The sequence below is a fragment of the Mus pahari genome, chromosome X (assembly GCF_900095145.1).
Source record: "Mus pahari chromosome X, PAHARI_EIJ_v1.1, whole genome shotgun sequence".
In the NCBI taxonomy this organism is placed as follows: Eukaryota; Metazoa; Chordata; class Mammalia; order Rodentia; family Muridae; genus Mus; species Mus pahari.
The window spans coordinates 128,763,827-128,787,341 of NC_034613.1; the positions used below are offsets into that span (position 1 = coordinate 128,763,827).

Sequence of the window (23,515 nt, forward strand, 5' to 3'; positions counted from 1 at the left end):
CCCTTTTCCCAATGTGTCACACTCATTGGCCACATGAAGACTTGGACAGCTCCAGTGTCTCTGACTTGGAGGGCCCAGGCCAGCAACACCTTTACTCTCTCCACCAGCAGCCTTGGCATGCTTTCCTAATGGAGACCACGACCATCACCAGGCTNCCTCCTGGTCAGATCTGAGAGTCAGCCTGGCCCTTCTTGCCATGTGGCCACCCATCCTCACAGCTTTGATCTGCTGCAAACAGTCCAGGGCTCCTTGGCCGCTTCTCCTCAGACCAGCCATATTTACAGTGTGGACTGCTCACTCTCAGTTTCTGAGTCTTAGTGTAGGCCTTCNACGCTGCATCTTTGCAACAGCCATAACTGCCACGAGTCTCCATATGTATCCTTGCCTTCAGTCTGCATAGGCAGTCGCCTCCCCACAACACCCCGTGCCTTTCCCTNCACTCCAGGCAGGATCTGCTCACTATTGCCATGGCACTTTCCGTTGTAACTCTTTCAGGAGGACCATNCTGACACCTCCTTGTCTGGTACCACTCACATACTACTTAGCACAGTACCTATGGTTTATTTGATCTCTGATGACAATGCAGATTTGTCTGCTTCATTACCAGGAGNTAGCTGGGGGAGAGATTGGGAGCTGAGGCCAATCCTTTNTGAGTNTCCAGGGGCAATGGGTTGGGCCCTGGGCCTGAGTAGTTTCCTAGTGGACATGTCAAGATAGGGAGGAAGGAGCAGGCTTGCCCCCAGCACTGTATGGGGTGGGGTAGGGAGAGGACAGTGGGTCAGCTGTGGAGGGATGAAGATAGGAAGGGAGTTACCAGGGACTAGAATGGAGAAGCAGAAGCTGAACAGTGGAGGAGGTGGAGGGAGACACACCCAGGGCACAGGGAGCCTGAGTAAATCAATGCTCCTGTGTCCTGTGGGACAGGCTCAGGTAGTTGTAGAGAAAGTGNTTGGTGGCCTGGGGCCTTTCAGCAGGGTGGTTTGTGTGTAGNACATTGCAGGCAGGCAAGAAAGACCTTCTGGTGGCTGACTTCTCAGTCTTTGGCTAAACTTATGAGCAAGCCTGGGGACTTGGGTCAGAGCTGCCATGCTCTGTTGGAACACAGAAGCTTCCATCTCCTCCAGGGGTGTTCAGGCTCAGAGGTGACACACTTCCTGTTCAGGAAAGGGCCTCATGGTGGGGAAGAAATGTTCAGAAACCAATCCAACAAGAAAGCTAAGGACAAGCGAACAGTGTGAGACATACAGAAACTATGTGACCCAATTACTCAGCAATACCTTGCTCTGCAAGGGACTGCTTACTGACACAACTCGGTGGCTCTGTTCAGGCCCTGTTCCAAGTCCCCCAGTACTGTGTCTCTAACTGTATGGTGTGTACATGGTTCCCAAGCGGGGGGAGCCACTGCATTGAGCCCTGNCAGTAGCTCTCACCTATCTCTAGGGACTCATAGAGGGACACTTCCTTTTAACTAGAGCCCATGCTCTGGCTCTGGTGTGCACAAGAACTCTGTAGCTCTGGGTTCCAGGTACCTGCACATCTCCAATGATGTCCTCCATGACCACATCATAGTGGATGGCAAAGTCGGCCATGATGCCTGAGCTGGAGAAGGCAGACTGGTCTTGCAGCGTTGGGGAGAAGGTGACATGGACACAGGTCTCTCCCCTCTGTATCCTGGTGGATGGGGGCAAGTCACCCTCACCTGTATGGGCATGCAGGTGACATGGAGAGCTCAGCAGAGAGAAAAGCCATGGATGGGGACAGTAAGAGCTCCGGGTAATGTGCGGGGAGGGTGAGACCTGGAGCCCCTGGCACTCCAGGCTGCCCCAGTTGCCTAGCATGCCTTTCCTGCTGCCCACTGTNACTCTGTCCCAAGCCCCTTGGTCAGATCCTGGCCTGACCCCGTCTATCACACCCTATGTGCCAGACCCAGCCCTCCCTCAGCTCCCAGCATCATGAGGCAGAGGGGCTGTTCTCCACTCACAACCTCTCCCTGCCTCACTTCTCACCCCACCCAAGGCCTGTGTNTGCAGGACTCTCATGGCCCAGCTCCATGGGGAGCCACAGTCTCCTTCTCCTGAGACCAGTGTGGTGGGTGGGNAGGACAGAGACAGACACAGGGGCAGAGCTGGGCTCCTCTCCTCTCCTTTCTGCTGTGAGACAGGGCAGGCTAGCAGGGCTCTCCTCTGAGACACAACTGCTGGCCTTCCCTCCTTCTCTCCCCCCTGTCACTCAGAATGGTGCCTCTGAATGAGCCTCGTCGACTCTCCTGAAGTCAGGGCAACTTTTGGTTCCGGACATTTGCTCAACTGGTGTGAAGATCAACTCCTCTGGAATTTTAGTCCAAGACAAGTGTCCACTTAGAAATGTCCCAGAGCCTCCCTTTCTGCAGAAAATGGAGACTTGGGAATTCAGCTCCCTCCTCCTTCCTGCTCCAGCTGTCAGGAAGCTTAGGGGCAAACTGAGCCCCTTGCTCTGAGGGCCTGGTCACATACATTCCCTGGGCTTCCTTCCTTCCAGGCCTCTTTGTTTTGTTTTATCCCCACAGGACTACTTCTATCCTCTGTTTTAACCTTTAAGGAGAAGGGGGAGGGTGCTGCCATTTATAGCTTGGGGCTCAAGCATGCAGGCTGCTAGCTTCAGCTGCCCTGTGGGCCCAGGTCCCTGATAGTGCCCTGTNTGCCTGGGTCACTTGTTGACCAGTGTGCTTTGGTCTCCATAGCCACAGCACAGGGGTGCCAGTGGCTCCTGGGTCACTGTGGGCTGTCTTAGGGATTCGATGTGGGCTTAAGGAAAAAGGCATTTGGAAGTACACCTGGAACTTCATGGGTGTCAACTGAAGGGAACTGTTACAAACACCATCAGCAATATCCATTAGGATGCTGTAAGTCACATGAAAGGAAGAATGCTCTCGTGTCTTGCCGTGGATCTTAGTGTGTGAGGTGGTTTGACTAAGAATGACTCTCATAGACTCATATTTTTCCATGCTTGGCCCATAGAAGGTGGCAGTATTAGGAGTTAAGGTCTAGTTGGAATAGGTGTGGCCTTCTTTGGGGATGAGTATCACTGGGGGGAGGGGCTTTGCTGCCCTCCCTCAAGATGTACTACTCTCCAATCCTGCTTCAGCATTATTTCGGCTTGCATGCCACCATGCTTCCTGCCATGGTGATAATGGAGAAAACCTCTGAAACTGTAAGCCAGCCGTAGTTAAATTTTTCCCTTCATAATCATTGCTGTAGCCATGGTGTCTCTTCACAGCAATTGAAACCCTAACTAAGCCAGGGTATAACTTTGTGAGACAGTCATCACCTCTCATGAACAAGGGCTGATGCCTCAGGGGGCTTCTTTCTCTGCTTTATAGAGTGGGAGAGCTGAGAATCATGTCAGAGGATACCTCCAGGGTCTCCTGCTGCACCCAAAGTTTACTATTACAGTTAGATAGTCAGCTTGCTCAGAGGGTCCTCTGTGACTACCTCTTGAGCAACGGGATTATAGATGGGTCATCATACCCATTAGACTTTTCATGTGGGTGTTCAGGAGCCTAACTGCCGATCTCATACTTACACAGCAAACAACTTTATCTACTGAGCTCTCTCCACAGCCCTAGTTTCAAAGTCACATTATTCTCATTTGTACAGTTCTCACTTAAGCAACAACTTCTGTGTATCCGTGAGTGGTCTTTGGTACTCTCCACTCACCATTTAGTTCAAAAAGCTCAACAAGTGGATGCTGTGTGCATCCTGAAGGCAGGGTACGAAGCCAGAGCTAGGCAGGGACGTGTCTGTGGGCACCCTGTATCAAAGTTAATGAGATTAGTCTTTCCCTTACAGTCCCAGGCAACAGGTTTTTTTTTCTGCCAATACACATTGGCTTCTTTCTCCTATCTTTTACACAAATCTATGCCTGTGTGTATTTGTGCAGATGTACCTAGCACATGCCACCTTTGATTAATAACACCCTGTACACAGGAGAACAGATACTCTGCTTCTCTAGGCTCCTACAGTTCATGCTCTCTCCATCATATAACTGTTCTTTTGAGAAACAGCCTCTGTTTGAATGCAACTTGGAAATAACCTAAACAATTTCAAATGCCTAATGTGGGACCCCCAAGTGAACATGCATATAGATAGCACTTACTATCGAGTTACAGGAGGCTCATGCTCTCTGTAACACCTACCTATATTGCATTGCATGGCTTAGCTCACCCCTAGGCCCTACTTCAGAATGCCTGATAACCAGCTTCCAGGAGAAAAGAAGTTAGGAGCGTGGCCTGTAGATGAATCATGGTGAAAAGGAACTAGCTGGAGGCTGAGCTGCCAGCTTAGATGTGACCCTGCTAGGACACAGGGAAGAGGCATCCTTCTGGGGCGGGTGTCCTGCATTTGCTTGATCGTCTTCTCTGGAAAGCACCCTGTCATCCCAGCATTTTGGAGGATGTCAGAGGTAGAAGTATTAGCAAGGCCAGTCTAAGCTACATAGGGGTGTTTGAGGCCAGCCCAGACATTTAAGACTGGCTCAAAAACACAAAGCAAACAGAAACCAAACTGATAAGAAGCCTTAATCAATGTTAATTGAGTCAGGCTAGAGGGCCAGAAAATGGGGAGAAAACGGGGAGAACTGAAAGTGGTAAGCACCATTGGAGTTAAATACTTTAAAGGCACACATTATGTACCAGGTGTAGTTCTAATCCCTTTACCCGCAGATGTTTTGAGTAGTAAACGAACAGCTCTGTAAGAACTGGCTGTGTGGGAATATTTATGTCCTTTTAACTCACCAAAGGCTTTCTTCAACCAACTCAGTACTGAATCAATGAACTAGTGTAAAAATTGCCCCTATGCAACAATAATTGTCACGTATAATTTTCATATGTGTTGCCTTTCACATTCAACCTTTAGCTTAAAACATTTTATCTAGTCATTAACTTTGTGTTGGATTTAAAAAGTGGAGTGATCTTTATACAGTTGCAATATGTCATGATGGGGGGTGAACCAAGAGGCTTTTGCATAGTAGGCAAGCACTCTAGTACAGTCTCTGCTCTTTTTGCTTATTATTTAAGATGGGTTCTCAGTACTTGGCCCAGGCTGGCTGTGAACTCACGCTGTAAACCAGACGACATTCCTTGAACTTCAGATTTCTCCAACATCAGCTCCTAAGTAGCTGGGATTGCAGCCATGCTTACTTTCTCTTTATTTATACATAAAGCATATCTATACTGTACAATTACAGTCCACTTATGGAAATGGATTTCAAGGGAAGGGAACAATTTGGAAAAAAATATCTAGAGGTGTTTTAACGGGTAAAACTGTTCAAAGGACTCTTCCTGCTCCTAGACAAGAAGCTATAGAATATGAGGTGGAATTATTTGAATTTAACTAATGCTAGCTTAAAGGTAGGACTGGAAACTGCACTGTCCATTTGTTACAGCGATGGCATTCAGGCTGATGAAGGTAACAGAAACAAGGTCTTCCATTGTTTTCTGTGCCACTGTGCAACCCCACGTGTCAGGAATGCCTTTTCTCTGTGTCTCACCTGCCTTCAAGGCCTGACACTTGGAAAAGCACTAACGCCTAAGTTTCTCAAGAAGTGAGGATCCCCACAAACCTATGGAGGCCACAGAGCAAGGGAAGAGTTCATCATGACTGATTGACTCTTAACTCTTATCAATCACTTTAAACTCCAGTTTTATATCAGGTCCACAGCCCCTGAGTTCTTCAGTACCCTCCACATTTGTCTACATTTACACAGAGGCATCGACTCGCGATGAGGTAACCTTTGATACAGTATCTGCTGACTTCCTAGAATGCCAAAGCTGACTCTACCTGCCTATCATAGAAACCACCCAGCTTCCTGATGAGACCCTGACCCCAAATGGAAGGACCTGCTTTCAGTGAAGACATCTCCAGGAATGAAAGTAGATCTGAATCGATCGATGACTATAGTTATGAGTCATTCCTCTCTGACTGGAGTTTGTTTGTTAAGTTTGTTTCTTCAATCATATTTCCTAAGCAATAAATGTTGCTTTTATTGCATATAGAGTGGAAGGGGTTGTCATTACAAGGGCTTCATTGCCCACAAGACTTTCTCAGCAACTGGGACTCTGTTGCCATACAAATTAGAGATGGTGAAGGATTCTTCCCAGAGTCCCCCATCCATTGGCTTCTACCCAGCTAGACCACGCTCTTCTGCCATGAGAAAGTGTTTCTTTTGTTTTGGTCTCTCCAACCACTCAACTTTCTCTGAACCTTTCGCCCACATTTCTCAAAAGGAGAGTCAGGCTTTTTTTTTTTTTTAAATAGTATCATCTAATACTACAAGCCCCATGACTCTCCTACATAGAAAGCCTACCTATCCTTAAGGAGAACAATGCCTGACCCACTCCAGTGAGATATGCACATTCTCATTTTCAGGAATCTAACCATGCAGATGGAAACTTAAACAGTTGTTTTTAAAATGTGACAAGCTACCAAAAGAAAACAAAAACGGCAATAAACTCAGAAATGGCAAATAGATTTAATATAGAGTGTCGACTTCAGTTGATTGATAGTGGCTGCCTGGAGTGCTGCATTGAGTACGTTTCTGAGAGTGCACCCTGGCTTGAGAAGAAGACGCTGTGATTATTAGCAATCTGCAAACACAAGTAAAGGAAAGTCAGTCAGTTGATATCTAGCAAACAGGACACAGTAAAACCACAGCAGTGTCTTTGCACGTGTTCCAGGCTTATCTCCAACCCAGGAGTCAGCTCCCCATCCCGCCCCCATGAGCCCCAGCCACCTCACTGCCACAGATACCTGTATCTCACTTGTAGGAGAAACCACAGGCACCGGAGCTGCTGCTGGTACTGGCCCCAGCTCCACTAAGGCCAGCGAAGAGCCCAAATGTGAGACTGGCAGTCAGGCTGGAGTTGTTACTGAAGCCACCACTGGCACCAGCACTGGCACCAGTGCTGGCACTGCTACTGGTACCAGAACTGGCACCGGCACCAGCACTGGCACTGGCACCACCACTTCCTTGGGCTTTGGCTTTAGTTTCAGCTCCTGCCTGGATCCGGGCCTTTGCCCAGGGTCCAATATCAGCTTCGTCCCAGTTGCAGGGCCCAGCGGCATTCTCAGAGCCAAGCCCAATGCCCATCTGAGCTCTAATCTCAGCCCTCGCCTTGGCTTCGGCAGCAGCCTCAGCTGCAGCCTTCAAATCTGCTTCCATTGCCTCTCGGTACTGAGCTGCCCATTCCTTGGGATCCTTCTTTTGCACCTGAAATGGAAGTAATAACCCTTAGAAGGTTCACTGAGAATTTAGCACCTACTGTCTGTAAGACCATAGAACACACTGTATGTCATGTAACAGTACAGCTAGTACTACAAGCAATCCTGCACCAACCATTCCAACCCTTCTTCACCACTTAGCTGGCTCCATGATTTGGATACATCACCCCCCAACTTCTCTGAGGCTGTTTTCACATGGGCAGTACAACAATGCCATATCAGGTGTACAGAAAAAATGATCTAGATATCATGCTTGTCACACTGTTCGATAACTCAGAAGCTTTAAAATGTCCAGATATGAACTTCAGGACACTCTGAACATAGAATGCCCATCCCAGGGCACCCCATGACCTTCATATGCCAAGTACAAATGGCTCTCCAATTACCTTACAAGCAAACTTGAGAACTTTCATCTTGCTGGTCTCATAGTAAGAGCGTAGGCCCCAGAAGAACTCATACTCAGGAGGATTGCTATTGGGTACTCTGGCGTAGTCCAGGTACCTTTAAAGAAAAGAATCAAAGTCTATTTCTAGGGTCAGTTGTGGACCACTCATGAATGGACTAGTCAGGCTGAAGATGCATACATTCCCAACTAAATCCTTTAGCTCTTCCCCAAAATGGAACCGTATCCTATTGGCCATGGCCAGAAGCCACATGTAAGAACTGGGGAGAAACGTGCGGGGCACTTGCTCACAGGGAGGACATGAGTGTTGTGCTCCTTGTTACATGGTGCCAGATTCCTGTTGGATGTGTTGTAAACAGAGAGGCCTCTTTTCACCGTCCCTGCTCTGAGCACACAACACTGCAAGGATTTGGAAGGGGTCTAACCAGGCTCTGGCAAGATCCACCATTAAAAAAAAAGACTGTCAAGGTATTGTGGCACATGCCTTTAATTCCAGCTCTCAGGAGGCTGAAACAGGATGACCAGTAGTTAAAAGTCATCCTAAATGCACAAGTCAGTACCCAGCATTGTCCTAGGTTGCCTAAGGAAACCAGTCAAGGCCATTTTGATGGATTTTTTTTTGGCTTTTTTGAGACAGTGGGTGTGGTGGGGGGGAGTGTGGCCTTGGCTGTCCTGGAACTCATTCTGTAGACCAGGTTAGCCTTGAACTCAAAGATCAACCTGCCTCTGCCTCCTGATGATTAAAGGCAGGTGTCACCACTACCTGGCAGAAATTAATTTTCATAAAGCACTACTTAGTGGAGTCAAAAGAATCATGTTCTAAACACAATATTTATTTGCCACCTGTGTAACCCAGAGCAAATGACTTTTCACTTCATTTAGACTATTTCTACATATGTACAAAGCTGTTAATAACCCCTCCCTCACAGAGTTGTTCTAAAACCACATATGAAACAGAAATTTATGACTGCACACAGAAAGAACCTGCCACTGGCCTATACACATGTACACATTCAGACCGCAAACATATGCTTGGGACACATCCATTATCAAAATAGACAAAACGCAAAGTAGAGTCCAGCAGCAGGCAAAAACACTTACTTCTGCTTCACAAACTCATCAGTAATGAGCTTCTTCACATCTCCAAAGAGTGAGTGATGAATCCTGAGAATACAGAAAGCTCCAATAAACAAATAACTATAATCAGATCTGGTACACTTCCCAGATGATGGCAGAGGCATTTAATTCCGAGATAGAAAAGAGATTTACAGCACAGGGAAAGCTCCGTGGAAGCTCAAGAGATGGTTGTGAGAGTGAGCAGAGACAAGAGCCATTTCCCCATCCACACAGGTCAAAATCTTGGGCCCACTACCCAGCCCAGAATCCCCACCCCCAGCTCCACCAGACCACCAGGCTGATGCAATCCTGGGAGCGTCCTCTCTTGCCAAAAGACAACACGGACAGCAAGCGCTGAGAGAGCCCAATCATACCCAGGGCGCAGCCCCAACTTGCGCAGCACCTCCCAGATGACAGCTGCAAGAGGAGGCAAGAAGGAGACAAAGACAGAAAATGAGCATCTGGAATTTAGGCAACAGCCACCCATGCAACTGCATGCCCATCCACTCACCCTCACTGGACCGATTTCCATTCATGAAGATGATGCTAAGAAGCACCATGAGGAGGCCCAGCTTAGGTGAGTCCTTGGTCCTAAGGTAAAGAAAGTTTATGTTCATGAGCCATCATCTGTACAGCAGCTTGCTAGGCTACCCTCTCCTAAATTCAGCCTACTCTATGGTCCCAGCACCAAAATGCTACTCCTACCTACGGTTAGGACATGGAAGAATGCCTGTCAACCCAGGCAAGTCTAACACCACTACTACCCACAGGGATCCAGCATGTTTAGTCCCTCTTTCCTGAGCTTCTAATAGGTCATGGAGAGAGGGATGGATGGGCAGAAGCAGAAGCCCCTTCCCACCCTAGCACTTTCCCGGCTTACGTTCCCAGTATGCCTGCATCAGTTGGCTCTAAGGTACTGAGAAGAATATACAAGTGGTCATTCTTGTCAATTTCTTTCAATTGGATTCCAAATACCTATGGATAGGAAGAAGAACTTATAAAATCATAAAATTCAGCTTCCAGGACTTCTGTAGTTTCTTTTATAGTAAGGGTTTTCTGCACACGTGAATGTGTGTGTGTGTGTGTGTGTGTGTGTGTGTGTGTGTGTGTGTGTGTGTGTGTGTATGTGTGTGTGTGTGTGTATGTGTCCGTCCATCCGTGTGTCTATGTGTGAAAGAAAGTAATGGACTACTGTATATGAAGCATGTAGTTATGTGCTATTTGTACACATAACAAACATAGGGTGGTTATCCATAGCATCTTTGTAATCAATGGGAATTTAGGGAGACAGAGAGGTGAGCATCTGCAATACATGAGATAGTGTATCCAGCAGCAGGCAGAAGCCAGGTCTAAGCTGCACAGCTTTAGCACTGGCTGTGTTTCCAACACTGACTTGCTGTGTGATCAGTGGCTGCCCCTCCCTAGGCCACCATGTGCTCATCTCCACAGTGATGAGGATGTAGTAGGTCTCTGCTTTCCTCCAGGAGGGTGCTCATATACCTTTCTTCTGTTTAAAGTTTCCCTGGTACACCCATCCCCCAGGGATGCCCCTCACCTTCTCCAAGGAATAGCCTGCTCGTTCAATGATTTCAGGGTATACATCAGTATATTCTTTGATGATGTCCTTCAGCATATCTGCAAATGAGAGTGTTGCAAGCATCTGTCCTGTAGAGATACCAGGTAACCCTGATGCCCAATCAACAGACCCTTTGTTGTCCATGCCATTGGTGGCAGAACCAAGTTGGGGGGGGGGGTTTCAATAGAGATCCCACTGTTAGGAGAACTTTGTGAAAAGTGACAGGAGTATGAGAATGAAGGCTGTCCCCGGCACATTGTGAGAAGACAAGAGAAGGCAGAGCTCAGGAGAGAACAAATGTTTGTAGGACTGTACCCGAGCGCCTGATGGGAATCTTTGTCTGATCTTTAGCCAACAGGTACTTCACCAAGTCATTTGCCTAGGAGAAAAAGAAATGGTGAAAGGACCAAAACAAAAAATAAAACACAGAAACCTCCAAAGCACAACAGAGAAGACACCAGGCAACGCAATGGAAAAGGTGAGATATAGAGGGTGGAGTTCATACCCTCCCTTGTAAAAGGGCCACATCTCTGGGTGGGGGTGCCTCAGGTTCCTGGGATGACTGTAGCTTCGCAGCTCTTCTTCGGGCCTTGCCTCTCCGAGCTCTAGGTGACCTCAGGGAGAGCAAAGCTCTCCGAGCCCAGGCAGCCAACCGAGTCCTTGATGCCCTGCGGGCCCAAAAGGCTATGGGCCCCCTTGAAGCTCTTCGGGCCATGGAGGCCATTAGGGCCTTTGAGACCCTTCGACCACCTGTGGCTTCTGAAGCCTGACTCTGATCACTGTTGCCATCTTCTTCTCCGTCTGGGTGTTTTCCCTGTATCAAAAGAGGGGAAGGTCAATATCAGCAAGTGGCGCAGGTGGCTCTTTCTCGTAACTCAGTCTCTTCTGGAAAGCACACCCAACCCGGTCTCTTCTAGGATACATCCCCCCAACCCTGCCCTTGTAGTAAGACTCGGCCTCACTGGACACTAGCCACCCTGAGTCATGGGCTTATCACTGACTACCAGTTGGGAATTTCCTCCCTGACTGGATCAGGAACAAGTCAGAAATAAGGCCTGAGGCTTTCGTCTTCCCACACCCACCCCTGACTCTGCTTCTAGCACCATTGACTAGTCAGTCCACTTTCTGGGCATCAGTTTCCTGCCATACAGAATGGCACCATAAGGAGTTATTTTCAGATATGAGACTACACATGTGAATATGCCTACCTCAAGGTCTACAGTGTACAGCTACTCTGTAAATATAAAAGCTGCATTCCAGTCAGCATGCAGCTATGTATATACCTGCCTCATCTCCCCACCAGCCTGGGAGCTCTGTGGATACAAGAACTGTGACACACTCCTGTTAGTGTTCGCTGGGTCTTTCAGGAACACAGGAATCGTTTTAATTTTGGCAGACAAATGAACAAGAAGATTGTGGAGAAGCAACGATGGGTATGGCAAAGATCTTACCTTTTGAGTATTCTTGGCTTTGACCTTGGGCCGAGTATCCTGGTTCTCCTGAACCTGGACAGCTGCACCCTCAGGCTTTGGTTCATCTGTCCCAGACTGAGAGGCAGGAGCCTCAGTCTCCTGAGCCTTTGTATTGACCTTCGGATCGGTACCACAGCTGACCTTTTTGGTCGGGGTTGTAGGCATTGTCATAGCCTGCAGGTCAGACTTCTGCGTCTTGGTGTCAGCTGCTGGACTCTTGTTTTCAGCTGCCAGAACCTGGGCCTCACTTAGCTGTGTGGTAGGTGAGGCCTGGGTGGCAGCTGCCTCTGAAGCCTCTGGGGCCTTTGAGACCTCTGTCGCCTTTGGGGTCCCAGAGGCTTTTGGAGCCTTCGCAGCCTCTGAAACCTCTGGTGCCTTTTCAGCCGTTGGTGTTTCTGAGACCTCCAAGTTCTGGGTCACGGTCAACAGGTCCTGCAGCACGGAGCCACTGTCCTTTTCTGAAGCTTTGCCCTGCAAGGGAAAGCAAGGAAGTTCACTGACCTTCTTCCCTCCCTCAACAAGGCAAATGGTCCCAAAATTAGGAGGCTACACTTCTCTGACCTGTAAAGACTCTTACTTGTGGTGTGCTCCGACCACCAGCCTAGACAGGCTTCCCAATTAAAAAGTAATGACAGAACATGGGCCCGCCCACCCTCTCTCCCTTCCCCTTGGCCTCCCCTCCACTGGAGAGAGGGGATGCACCCAGGCAAAGAAGTGGGTGGAGAATGACAAGGATGGGAGGAGAAGCTCCAAGGATTTAGGGCAGTAAAAGGGGCTGGAAAGGCAAAGCAGCAAGAAAGAGGGAGGGATGTCGGTCTTACCTGAGAGCGAGCTGGATCTGCACCACTCTCGCTTGTGTCAGACATGTCTCAAGTTCACCTGGCAAAGCTGAGTTCAAAGAGAAGGCCTGGGTCAAGTGGAGAGCCCGCTGAACGTCGTATCCCTTGTTCTGCCTAGAAGCTGATCCTCACCTTCTTTAGGGCCCCAAAGCCCAGCCCCTCCCGGAGCCCCAACCAGTAGGTGCTCGGATACAGAAATTCTGTCTCTAGGTCTCAGTTCTCTGCAGCCGCACCCTCCCCTCCTCCAGGAAGATGTGCCAGCGCGGCAGCTCTGAGGACCCCGCCCCCTTTTCCCAGCGCACCCCCCCAGCCGCAGGCTTAGAGTGCGCATGCGCGTCTTCTGCAGCGCCCTTTCAACCCCGCCTGCTTTCCCAGTACAAACCCGTTCTTTGAAGTCCACCGTGCACATGCGCATTCAGCAGCTGGCCCTGTCTCTCTGTGAGCCCTTCTCAACACGCCCCTTTCTAGCTATACATAAAGCGCATGCGCAATGTCCACAGTCTCAGTCCAGTACCCAACTCCTATACACGCCCCTCTCCAGGTCCGCAATGCTGTTCAGCCCCGCCCCCTCCCCAACAAGCCTTCCTTCCAAATTGTCGCAGTGTCTGGTGGTCCTAGCCCCTCCCCTACTCACATCCACCCTATCAATTTCACAGAGCCTCCAGGTCCCGCCCTTTATCCTAACACGCCCCCCTCCAAACGGTAAAACCCAAATTGGTTTGGCTCCTTCCCTGTAACACCCCCTCCTCAACTCAGGATTGAACTAGTGATTCTATCTTAGGCCCAGCCAAACGGGGTCCAGTCCCCTCCCTTCCTTGCTGGATAGATTCGGTAAGATTTTGCTCTTAAGGCAGGTTTTCTCCAGATCCCAGAGGGTGGGGCCGACCCCTAGCAGGCTCTCATCCAAAGCTGGGGCCCATGACTTACCTCGTCCTCCTACAATTCCCGAATGTGTCCACTCTCTCCAAGCCCCTCCGAAACTCAGATACTGCCCTCCCCACTAAAGGCCGGAAGTGGTCCCGCCCCTTTCCGCCTCCCTAGGGGGCCTCCGTCCCAGCCCGTCTGCCCCTCCCCCCTCAACACTCCTTATTCCCCCCCCTCCCTATTCCCTCTGCCTGACTCCGGACTCCCTATTTCCCATCACATTTCCTATTTACTCTACAGAAATCTCTTCCCTTTCCTTACATCCTTCTCTGGATTACCTATGCAAACCCCCCTCCCCAGTGTCCCTTAACCCTTCTATGCATCCCCTATTCTTGTCCCTGGATCTTGTCTTCCCCTTCTTATTTCCCCATATTCTTCCTTCTCCTCCAAACATGCACAGTTCCCCTTTTTCTCCCCTCCACCTCTGCCAGTCTCTGCTGTCCAGTTCATATACAGCTTACTACTTTCTTGGTCGTTCTTATTCCCACACCGCATTAAATGCAGCACTTCTGCTCCAGCTACAGTGCTCAAATAAGAATTGCCCACCTGCCCAGCTATAGGTTTCAGGTAGTTAGACCCACTGTCTGCTCACCAGGAAAGTCCAATCTTGTTCCCTCACCTTGTCCTCCAGTGAGTCTGGGATGCGTGTGCCTGCTCCTCAGTCTCTTTCGAAGTCTCAGCCTCCTGGACTAGAGCTGCATTCAGCCCAGCCCAGCCCAGCCCCTTTCCGCAGCCCCCTACCCCCGCCCCCTTCCTCGGGGGTGGGGCAATGGGGCCCTGCTCAATGCTGTCTGACGCCAAAGCCCATGTTTATGCCTCTGTACCAGGTTCGGTCTGAAGCCCTTCCAACCCAAACTGTCCCCACGAAAACGATTCATTCATTGAAATTATTTATTTTATATCGTTATTTTTCTTACTACAAAAGTAGTGTGTTGTCATGTGAAAACCAGAGAAATGCAGAAATATGTAACAGAAAATGAAAAGCTATCTTTAATCTCCTTCCCCAGAAATACTCATGATATTGAGTATTTTGATAGACATTCCTCCATTATTTTTTTAATTCATAATCTGATTATTTGCACTTTCTCCCTATACCGGCTATACTAGTTACCTACTGTTCTGTAGCTGCTTTTTTCAAGTTATATATTCAAACCTCTTTCCCTTAGTATATGTTTTTTTTTAAAACATATAATGTTTTCTTGTATAGCTGTCCTATAATTTATTTATTTAGTTCAGCTTGCGTGTACTTTTTGGGTTGTTTCCCCCTTTTCGAACTATTACAAACAACGCTACAAGGACCATCCTGGTGTCTATACTGGACTATTTTGTTGTTTTATTATGTTTTGCTGATTCAATTCATTTGAAAAAGACTACCATTTTCAGCATAAGTTAACTGTACAAAGTAATGACTTTTTTTGTGGCATTGACAGATTCACCCTCAATAACGTTTCTCACTAGTTTGAAATGGCACTTCTGTTGCCTAATAAATTCACATAAACAACTGTGTGTCTTCAAGAGAACAAGATAAAATGTAAAGACAAAGAGAAGTAGACAAAATATCATTAGCAATAGAGCATGTGAATGCAGACCCAGAAAAGGCTTATTATAAACTATAATTCATGGCAGTTATAGAAATAAAATTCAAGATCTTTCTTATACACAAATAGTCACAAGTCTGCTTCTTGAGGTCACCTTTCCCCATACTGAACAAATGAAAGATAGCAAATCCTTATGGCTTTATGAACAATTTGATTTACATACATTTTTATATATCATCAAGGCGGGTTTATATATTCGTTTCATTTTCTGTGAACTGTTACTTCCCCCAAGTTTGTAATGTCACCCTATCACTTTCTTATCTCCTAGGCTCTCTCTGCTGAGCACATTAGAACAGTCTCTCATTTTCTTCCAATTCTGGTGCCCCAAATTCCTATCCTTTCCAACTTATGGCAAACTTTCAATACCAAGAAAATAAAGTTCTCAAACCTGAGGGTCCTGAGGGTCTATGAAAGTACCCTACAGCTGGTCACCGCATAGATGTTGTAGGTGTGTTTTAGAAGATCTTAGGTGTTGTATGGGGATTAAGTGTCTTCTTGGAACTAGAGAGCATAGCTATGACCTTGGTACTCATCCAAACAAGCAGTGCTGTGGTTTGGCCTAGAGTGTTAGCAGGGGAGATAGTGAGGAGATTGGCGGGGGTTGGGTGGACTGCTAGGACTTGATGAGTAATTGGCTTGTGGACGGATGGATTGGAAGGAGGAACATAGTCAAATATTGGCATCTTTCTTTAACAGATAGTGCAGATAGTGACCCTTTCACTGAGTCATGGAATAATGGAGTTAAAAGGAAAAGAACATTGATTTTATGGCACTGGTGGTACATCCAGGTAGAAATGTCATATTGGCAGTTGGATAAGCATGTCTGAGAATCAAGAAAAAGGTCCGAGTAGAGGGTATCAATCTAGAAATTGGCAGTTGTATACTTTAGGGTAGTAGCACAGTAAATAAAAAGAACCTAATTCCTGACAAATTTGCTGAATTTCTTTTAATGAGAAACGTGTATGCCTCATTCAGCCATTGTATTTTGGAGTCTATACCGTGCTCCAGTTTCCTGGCGGTTCTCAGTGTCATATTGGTATTCTTGAAAGCACTTATCTCTATTTGCCAACCTTTTTCTTCTGAAAATTATATCTAGTTGCCCATATACCAGTTAAACAACACACTTTACTATTAGTAGATGCATTCGCTCACCTAGGAACTTCTTCCCATGGAACTGCTTTCTGTGTGCTCTGTTAACAATTTCCAACATTTAGAGTTCCATGTTGACTTGCTTGTGGTCTCTGGAGGAACAGAATTAGAACCTTGCACATTATTGAATTTAATGAAGTAAGCTCAATCCATGTTCATCAGCTGGGCAATGCCTTTCCTCTCTTTTACTTCCTTCCTAACACAAAGGCATAAATATCCTTATCTTAGCACCTTGAGAGCAGCGAAGAGAGGCAACTTTATCTGAAGAGAAAAAACAATTAGTTAAAAAATCTTTACCCTTTGACTAAGGAAAGTTTCTTCCATTTTCTTCTTATGAACTGTAGAATCTTTTGATCATCAGTATTAGTCTACAGAACCTGGAAAGCCCAAGTCATTATGCCCTAGGCCTGTTTGCAATAACCATAGACAATCAGGAAAACAAACAAACAAACAAAAAAAAAAACGGGGATTATGGTCAGTGGGCATATGCTCTTCCCATAGAGCCTGATGGTCTGAGTTTGAGCCCAGAGCCCCATATGGTAGAAAGGCAGAATGGATTGTAGAAAGTTGTCTTCTGACTTCCACATGTGCACCACGGTGTGTGTGTTTGTGTGTTTGTGTGTGTGTGAGAGAGAGCACACGCATGCACATGTATGCACACCAACACACAATGTGTAATAAAAATTTTAAAATAAAAGAGAAAGTTCCTGTGATTACATAGGTCCCACATAGCAGCATAGGGAAAACATGGAAAGCTGAATTACCGTTAGATATTTTAATTAAGGAAATAAAGAACCCTGGCAAAATATTGCTTAGCATAGAACACCTGAATGAAACTGACTTATGCAGGGATAATTATATTACAGGACACCTGAAGCTGAAAGAGAGGGTACAGAATATCCCTACCACCAATCCTGCCTAGCAAAATCTTCTTCCCCTAAATTCAGAGAAGGTTCTGGAAAGAGTGGCAAAAAAAAAAAAAAAAAAAGAATCCTTCCAGAGCTACTTATCATTCCTTCTGTCACCTAAGCTGCACAGCATAGCAGGTTACAAATTGGTCATCAGACTTTCTCCTTCAGACACCACAGCCTTTCTCAGTACTGGGGAAAGCCCCATGCCTCATGCTTGGTGGGACTTTTCCTCTACCCTTATTGATAGCCTTTCCATTTCAGTCTCTCCTTCTCCCTACCCCTCTCCTTTCTCTCCCTAACCCTCTCCTCCCTCTCCCTCTCCCTCTCCCTCTCCCTCTCCCTCTCCCTCTCCCTCTCCCTCCCCCTCCTCTCCTTTTCCCTCTCCCTCTCCTCCTCCCTCTCTCTTCTTCTCCCTCTCTTTCCCTCTTCCTCTCTCTTCTCTCCCTCTCCCCCTCTTTCCCGCTCTCCCTCTCCCCTTCCTCTCCTCCTTCTCCCTCCCTCTCTCTTTCCTTCTCTCTCCCTCTCCCTCTCCCCGTCCTCCATCTCCCTCTCTCTCTCCCTTTCCTTCTCTCTTCTTCTCCCTCTCTCCCTCTTCCTCCCTCTCCTCTCCCTCTCCCCCTTCCTCTTCTCCTTCTTCCTCTCCCTTCCTCTCTCCATCCTCCCTCTCCCTCTCTCTCCTTTTCCCTCTCTCTTCCCTCTCCCCCTCCCTCTCCCTCTTCATCTCGCTTTCCTCCCTCTCCTTCTGTCTCCTTCTCCCTCTCTCTCCCGCTTTCTCTCTCTTCTTCTCCCTCTTTCCTCTCCCTCTCTTCCTCCCCCTCTCTCTCCCTCTCCTCTTTTGACCTCTCCAACTCCTCTCTCTCTCTCTCTCTCTCTCTCTCTCTCTCTCTCTCTCTCTCTCTCTCTCTCCCTCCCTCCCTCTCTGATCTCCTTCTCCCTCTGCCCTCTCCTTCTTCCTCTCCCTCTCTTTCTTCCTTTCCCTCTCCTTGACCCTCTCCTCTCCCTCTCACTTCACTCTCCCATCTCCTGCCTTCCATGTAGACCTAGATTTCCTAGAACTCACTATGTAGACCAGGCTGGTCTTCAACTCACAGACAGATCTTCCTGTTTCTACTTCTAGAGTGCTTGGATTGAAGTCAGAACCATTGTTATAAGGCAATTTAAAGAGAAGGTGGGATACCTTTTGTTAAATAAAAGGCAGGCAGATTCCATATATATATATATGAAATCCTGATATCTACTTCTAACCTAATACCACTTCTTCCAGGTTCTTTGTACAAAGAGGCCTCCTAAAATCAAGCTTCTGAGAAGGGAATGGGCCATCCAAAAGTAAATAAATAAAGTCCAGCTATGTAATAGGCACCATAACAAAGGTGGCCCTTGATCACAAAAGGCTTAGATATGAGCAACTCATTTTCAAGCCCTCTTCTGACTACAAGGAGATAATTCTTTACTCCCCAGTAAACTTTCCAAAAAATATAAAGGTTTACATTTTTACATATCATTGGATAGAGAGCATCATTAGGGGGTAAACAAGATAACTTACCAGAGGCAAGCTTTCATCTAATGGGTGTTCAGTACAAAGTGGATTTGAGCCCAGGTCAATGGATGTCAAGTACCAGAGTTTTAACCACTATACTACATTGCCTGTGGGGTGTTATGTCCCATATGCTCTCCAAGTGCTGTATTTTGATCTGGATGTTGTTTCACTCCCAAGGTTCCTGTGCTGAAAGCTTGGAAATTGATAGAGTGGTCTGAATTGCTAGAATCTTTCAGAGATGGGGCTAAGTGGAGTGTGACTAGGCCACCAGGCTAATCACTGTTGGGAGAGATTAATGTCATTCTCTTGGGACTTGGGTTAGTTTTTCTCTAGTTGTGAATTGTCATTAAAAGACTCCATAGCTCACAGTTTGCTCTCTCTCGTTTGTGCTTCCACCATGATGCTATTTGTCTGGTTGAGATTCGGCCAAGACTGCAGGAAGTGGGACCAGCCAATCTTGGTCTTTGAACATGCAGCCTCGGGCACTTTGCTATAGCAATGGAAAACAAAATAAAACACCAGCCCTCTTCCTAACTGTGTTAAGGACACCACAGTCTGATTTTCATCTATGGAGGCAAGTCTAATTGGACATCTCTAGTTAGGAAGTGTCATAAGACGTACATTTTGAGCTAGATTTGGTGGGATAAACCTGCATGCCCCATGCTGGGGCAGAGGCAGGATAATTGCCCCATACTCCAGGCCAACCTGGTTTACATAATGAGTTCTGGGCCAGCCAAGAACTTACAGTGTAAGACCCCAGTTCACGAAAAAGATAATTTTATTTCATTTGTGAGACCAAAATAACATTTTAAATATTATATTTTTATTAAGTTCTTAAGTGTACATGGTAACAACTCAAACAAAAGAATATTATAAAAATGGCACTATGCCTCAACCCTCCACAAGTCTATTCTATTCTGAAGCTTCCTTTTGAAATTTAACATTTTTACCTTTTTTATGCAAGTATTGTATTGTTGATCCCATCCCCCCTTTCTTATCCCCTTTCCCCTTAACACTTTTTGTCCTCCTAAGCAGTCACTTCTGACTTCATATACATGACTGTATGTATCTATAGCCAGTCTAAAAACCACAAACAAGAGAAAACATACGTCTTATTTTTAAAATATTTTTATGTTTGATATTATAATTGCATCTTTCTCCTTTCCCTTTCCTCCCCCAATCCCTCCCAAGTACTCTTCCCTTGCTTTCTTTCAATTAAATGGCCTCATTTTTAAAATTGTGATTACATATATGTGTATATACACACATATCCCTAAATACATAAATATAACCTGATTAGTCATATTTATATCTTTTTGGGAATGACAATTGGTATGGAATAACAAATAGTGTGATCTTCCTTGGGCAAGACTATTTCCCCCACTCTCAGCATCCCTCAGCTGCCTTTAGTTCTTTGTGTAAGTGTAAGGCCTCATGACCTTTCCATCTTTAATGTTAGCATTTCTATTGGGACCTTCCTTGCTCAGATCACGTTTTCAGCAGCCATGTTGTTGAGAGACTTTATGGGTTTAGCTTCTCTGACATTTCTAGGAGACACAATTTCATGCCAAACTACCTGTTCCTCTGGTTCTTACAATCATTCTGGTTCCTCTTCTGCAATGACCCTTGAGCCTTAGGTGGAGGAGCTGTGTTGAAGGTGTGCTGGAGAGGGAGGGAGAGGGAGAGGGAGGAGAGGGGGAGAGAGAGAGAGAGGAGAGGGAGAGAGGGAGAGAGAGGGAGAAGGAGGAGAGGGAGAGGAATAAGGAGAAGGAGGAGAGGGAGAGGGAGAGAGAAGGCGAGGGATGAAGAGGGAGAGAGGGAAATGAAGAGGGAAGAGAGGGAGAGGGAGGGTGAAGGAGGATTATGCTTCACATCTCTGCATTTTGACTGGTTGTGATTTTCTATAATGATCTTTCTCTCTGTTACAAGGAGAAGTTTCCTTGAGGAGGGGTGGGAACTACACTTATCTGTGAGTATAAGTACCAGAAGGCACAATGCAAACTTCAAAAGGAGGGAAAGAACCAATTGTACTACACAGCCATGATGCCTATGAACACATGTTTAGTTAGTATGATGCATAGCCCTGAGGGTGCATGAATACTTTGGCGGTAACCAACAGATCTCTGCGGAAATCATGCCTGGTACTAGAAGCCTAACCAACTATCAGGGTTTACTGGAGTCATGGATCTTGGAGGAGAACCTACAACTACAACTTTACTAAGCTAGCATTATCCCTAACTGCCTACTTTAAAAAACAAAGATATTAGCCACACACTACCCATCAATGACCTACATTATCTCTTTGATCTTTCCTTTTACGTTATACATATTACTGACATTTACATTCTGTTCTGAAGTATTTACGAGGTCTTCCTCTCTTTGTCTTTCCAAGGTAGCTCTTAAACCTGAAAACCAATAAATAGTATTTACATTGTCTTGATGATGTAAATATTTTTTCCAAAATCCAGCTAAGTAATGTGCCAAGAATATACTTCCTTCTTTACCAGTTCAATGTCACAAACCTTGGTCCTCTTAAAGAAGATTTTTTTTCTAGAACGAAGGTCTTGTGTTGTTTTATGCTTGAACCACAAATTGCTTACATATATAAAGACTTTAAAACAGGTTTTATTTTTCCATAAGTTATATGCCTTTATTATATCTGCCCTTTCAATGAATATTTATTGAGAGTCTGCTAGGTACTGGATGCTGTTCTGGGAGCTGAAGACACAACAGTGGAGAAGACAGAGATCAATGCCTGTTTCTCATGGAACTGATTGTAGTAAGGGGAAGAGAGGAAACAATCGAATCAAGAAGTAAAGTCTGTAACAACTTAAATCAAGTGCTATGGAGAAGACAAATGCCAGGTGGAATGGTGCACTCCTTAATTCCAGCATTCAGGGGCCTAGGGAAGGAAGATCTGGAGTTGGAGGCTAGACTGAGTTACATAGTAAAACTGTTGCATAGAAATGAGGGATAGGGGAATGGGAAGGAATTAAAAACAAACAAAACAAACAGGGTAAAAGAATTAGAGAGTGCCCATAAAGGAAGGAGGTTATTTCCGTTTTGAATAGATTGGTCAAGAAGTAACTCACTGAAATGGCCAAATGTGAATGAATACTTGCAAAGGCAAGGGAGTTAGATGGATATCTGGGAACAATCTTCCAAGCAACAAAGGTCAACACAAAGACTTACCCACGACATCTTTTTCCATCCCTGGCATTTTGGGAGAACATAAACCAGGGTTGCTAGAGTAGTAGCAGGAGAAGAGAAGAGAATGAACAGGCTGTGTGGTGAGATTGGTAAGGAGGGCTTGCCTCACTAGCTCCTCTCTGAAGTAAACCATGGAGGGCTCCGTTTTAGCAGAGAATAGGAAGATTCTGGCTTGAATTTTAAAGGGACCTGGAAGTATACTGATGGAGGACAGATGGGAGGATGATAACAATGAAGAGAGCCAGTGACTAAGTGGAGTCAGTTGTCTGCCTTCACCATTCTGTCGCCTGCTCTAGAGATCTTTAGCTGTAAGAAATTGACTTCTAGGCCGGGCATGGTGGCACACACCTTTAATCCCAGCACTTGGGAGGCAGAGGCAGGTAGATTTTTGAGTTTGAGGCCAGCCTGGTCTACAGAGTGAGTTCCAGGACAGCCAGGACTACATAGGAAAAACCCTGTCTACACAGGAAAAAAGAAAAAGAAAGAAAGAAAAGAAATTGACTTCTGATACATTTTTAGCTTGGTTTTGGGAAACAAGGTCTCACTATGTAACTCTAGCTAGCTTGACCCTCACTATACAGACCAGGCTGGCTTCTGAGTTTCAGCAATCCTCCTGGCCAAGCCTTGCCAGAGCTGGGATGACAGGTATGCACCATTATGCCCAGCTCCTGATACATTGAAACGTTTTTTCATACAATATATTCTGATCATATGCTTTCCCTTCCTCAAACTCCTCCCAGATGCTCCACTCCACTCCCCAGCCAAATTCATGCTCACTCTCTTGTGCTCTCTCTCTCTCTCTTCCCTCTCTCCTCACAAAACTAGTAAAAACAACAAAAATTTTAAAAAATCAAAGCAAACTAATATTAAAAAGGAAAAATCAATAATGACAAATATGCCAAAGCAACACACAAAACCACTTCACTATCTTTATTTTAGTAACTCTTTTTTCTAAGTATTGAGTCTGCTGCCTTAGTCTATACCTTTACATTTTTCATTCCTATTGCCTATTTGTCTTGTTGTTTCCCCTCACATTCTGAGAGATTTTTCTCTATGTCCTGATCTATGTTGATATGTTTATTTACAGCAACTTCTTTTCCATTTCTGGGTGTCTTCCTTTCCCTTGGTTGTCCCTGCGGCGTAGCATCTCAGTTTGTCTCACACATGTCTTTTTCATGATGTGCTGACAATCACCATTTTTCTCTTGAAGTGAAATTATCTTTTGTTACTCAAATCCCCAACTTGTTCTGGGTTCATTTGTTCTATTTGTGTGTTTGGACTTCTTGCTTTCATGATACTGGCTTTCTTAATTTGCCTGAGGACCCTTGGTTATCTATTTGTCCTAAAGAGAGAGTGTGGGTACTGGATGGACTTTTCTCTGGTGTTGTATAACCAAAGCTTCTCTAGAGAAAGGAGTGTACCCTGTGAGGAAATCCCTTCTTCTTCTTCTTCTTCTTCTTCTTCTTCTTCTTCTTCTTCTTCTTCTTCTTCTTCTTCTTCTTCTTCTTCTTCTTCTTCTTCTTC

The 23,515-nt window shown here is 46.1% G+C and overlaps 1 protein-coding gene and 1 non-coding gene across 4 annotated transcripts; both read right to left on the reverse strand.

Moving 5' to 3' along the window:
* Positions 1-6,488: 6,488 nt before the first annotated feature.
* Maged2 (MAGE family member D2) lies at positions 6,489-14,320 on the reverse strand. Of its 3 annotated transcripts, none has more exons than XM_021187523.2 (13): positions 14,206-14,320; positions 12,645-12,711; positions 11,803-12,294; positions 10,857-11,165; positions 10,667-10,730; positions 10,331-10,410; positions 9,656-9,750; positions 9,287-9,366; positions 9,150-9,192; positions 8,761-8,823; positions 7,643-7,757; positions 6,786-7,245; positions 6,489-6,622 (listed from the first exon to the last, which is right to left on the reverse strand). In XM_021187523.2, exons 2-12 carry the CDS (start codon positions 12,687-12,689, stop codon positions 6,793-6,795), a joined length of 1,839 nt encoding a protein of 612 aa, XP_021043182.1. In that variant the 5' UTR covers positions 12,690-12,711; positions 14,206-14,320; the 3' UTR covers positions 6,489-6,622; positions 6,786-6,792. The 3 variants fall into 3 exon arrangements, with proteins under 3 accessions (XP_021043182.1, XP_029390319.1, XP_021043183.1); XM_029534459.1 differs by having other exon boundaries at positions 14,179-14,320; XM_021187524.2 differs by lacking the exon at positions 14,206-14,320 and adding an exon at positions 13,590-13,681.
* LOC115063243 lies at positions 7,930-8,057 on the reverse strand. Its single transcript, XR_003843117.1, has one exon. It is a non-coding gene; the product is annotated as a small nucleolar RNA SNORA11 (small nucleolar RNA).
* Positions 14,321-23,515: the final 9,195 nt, after the last annotated feature.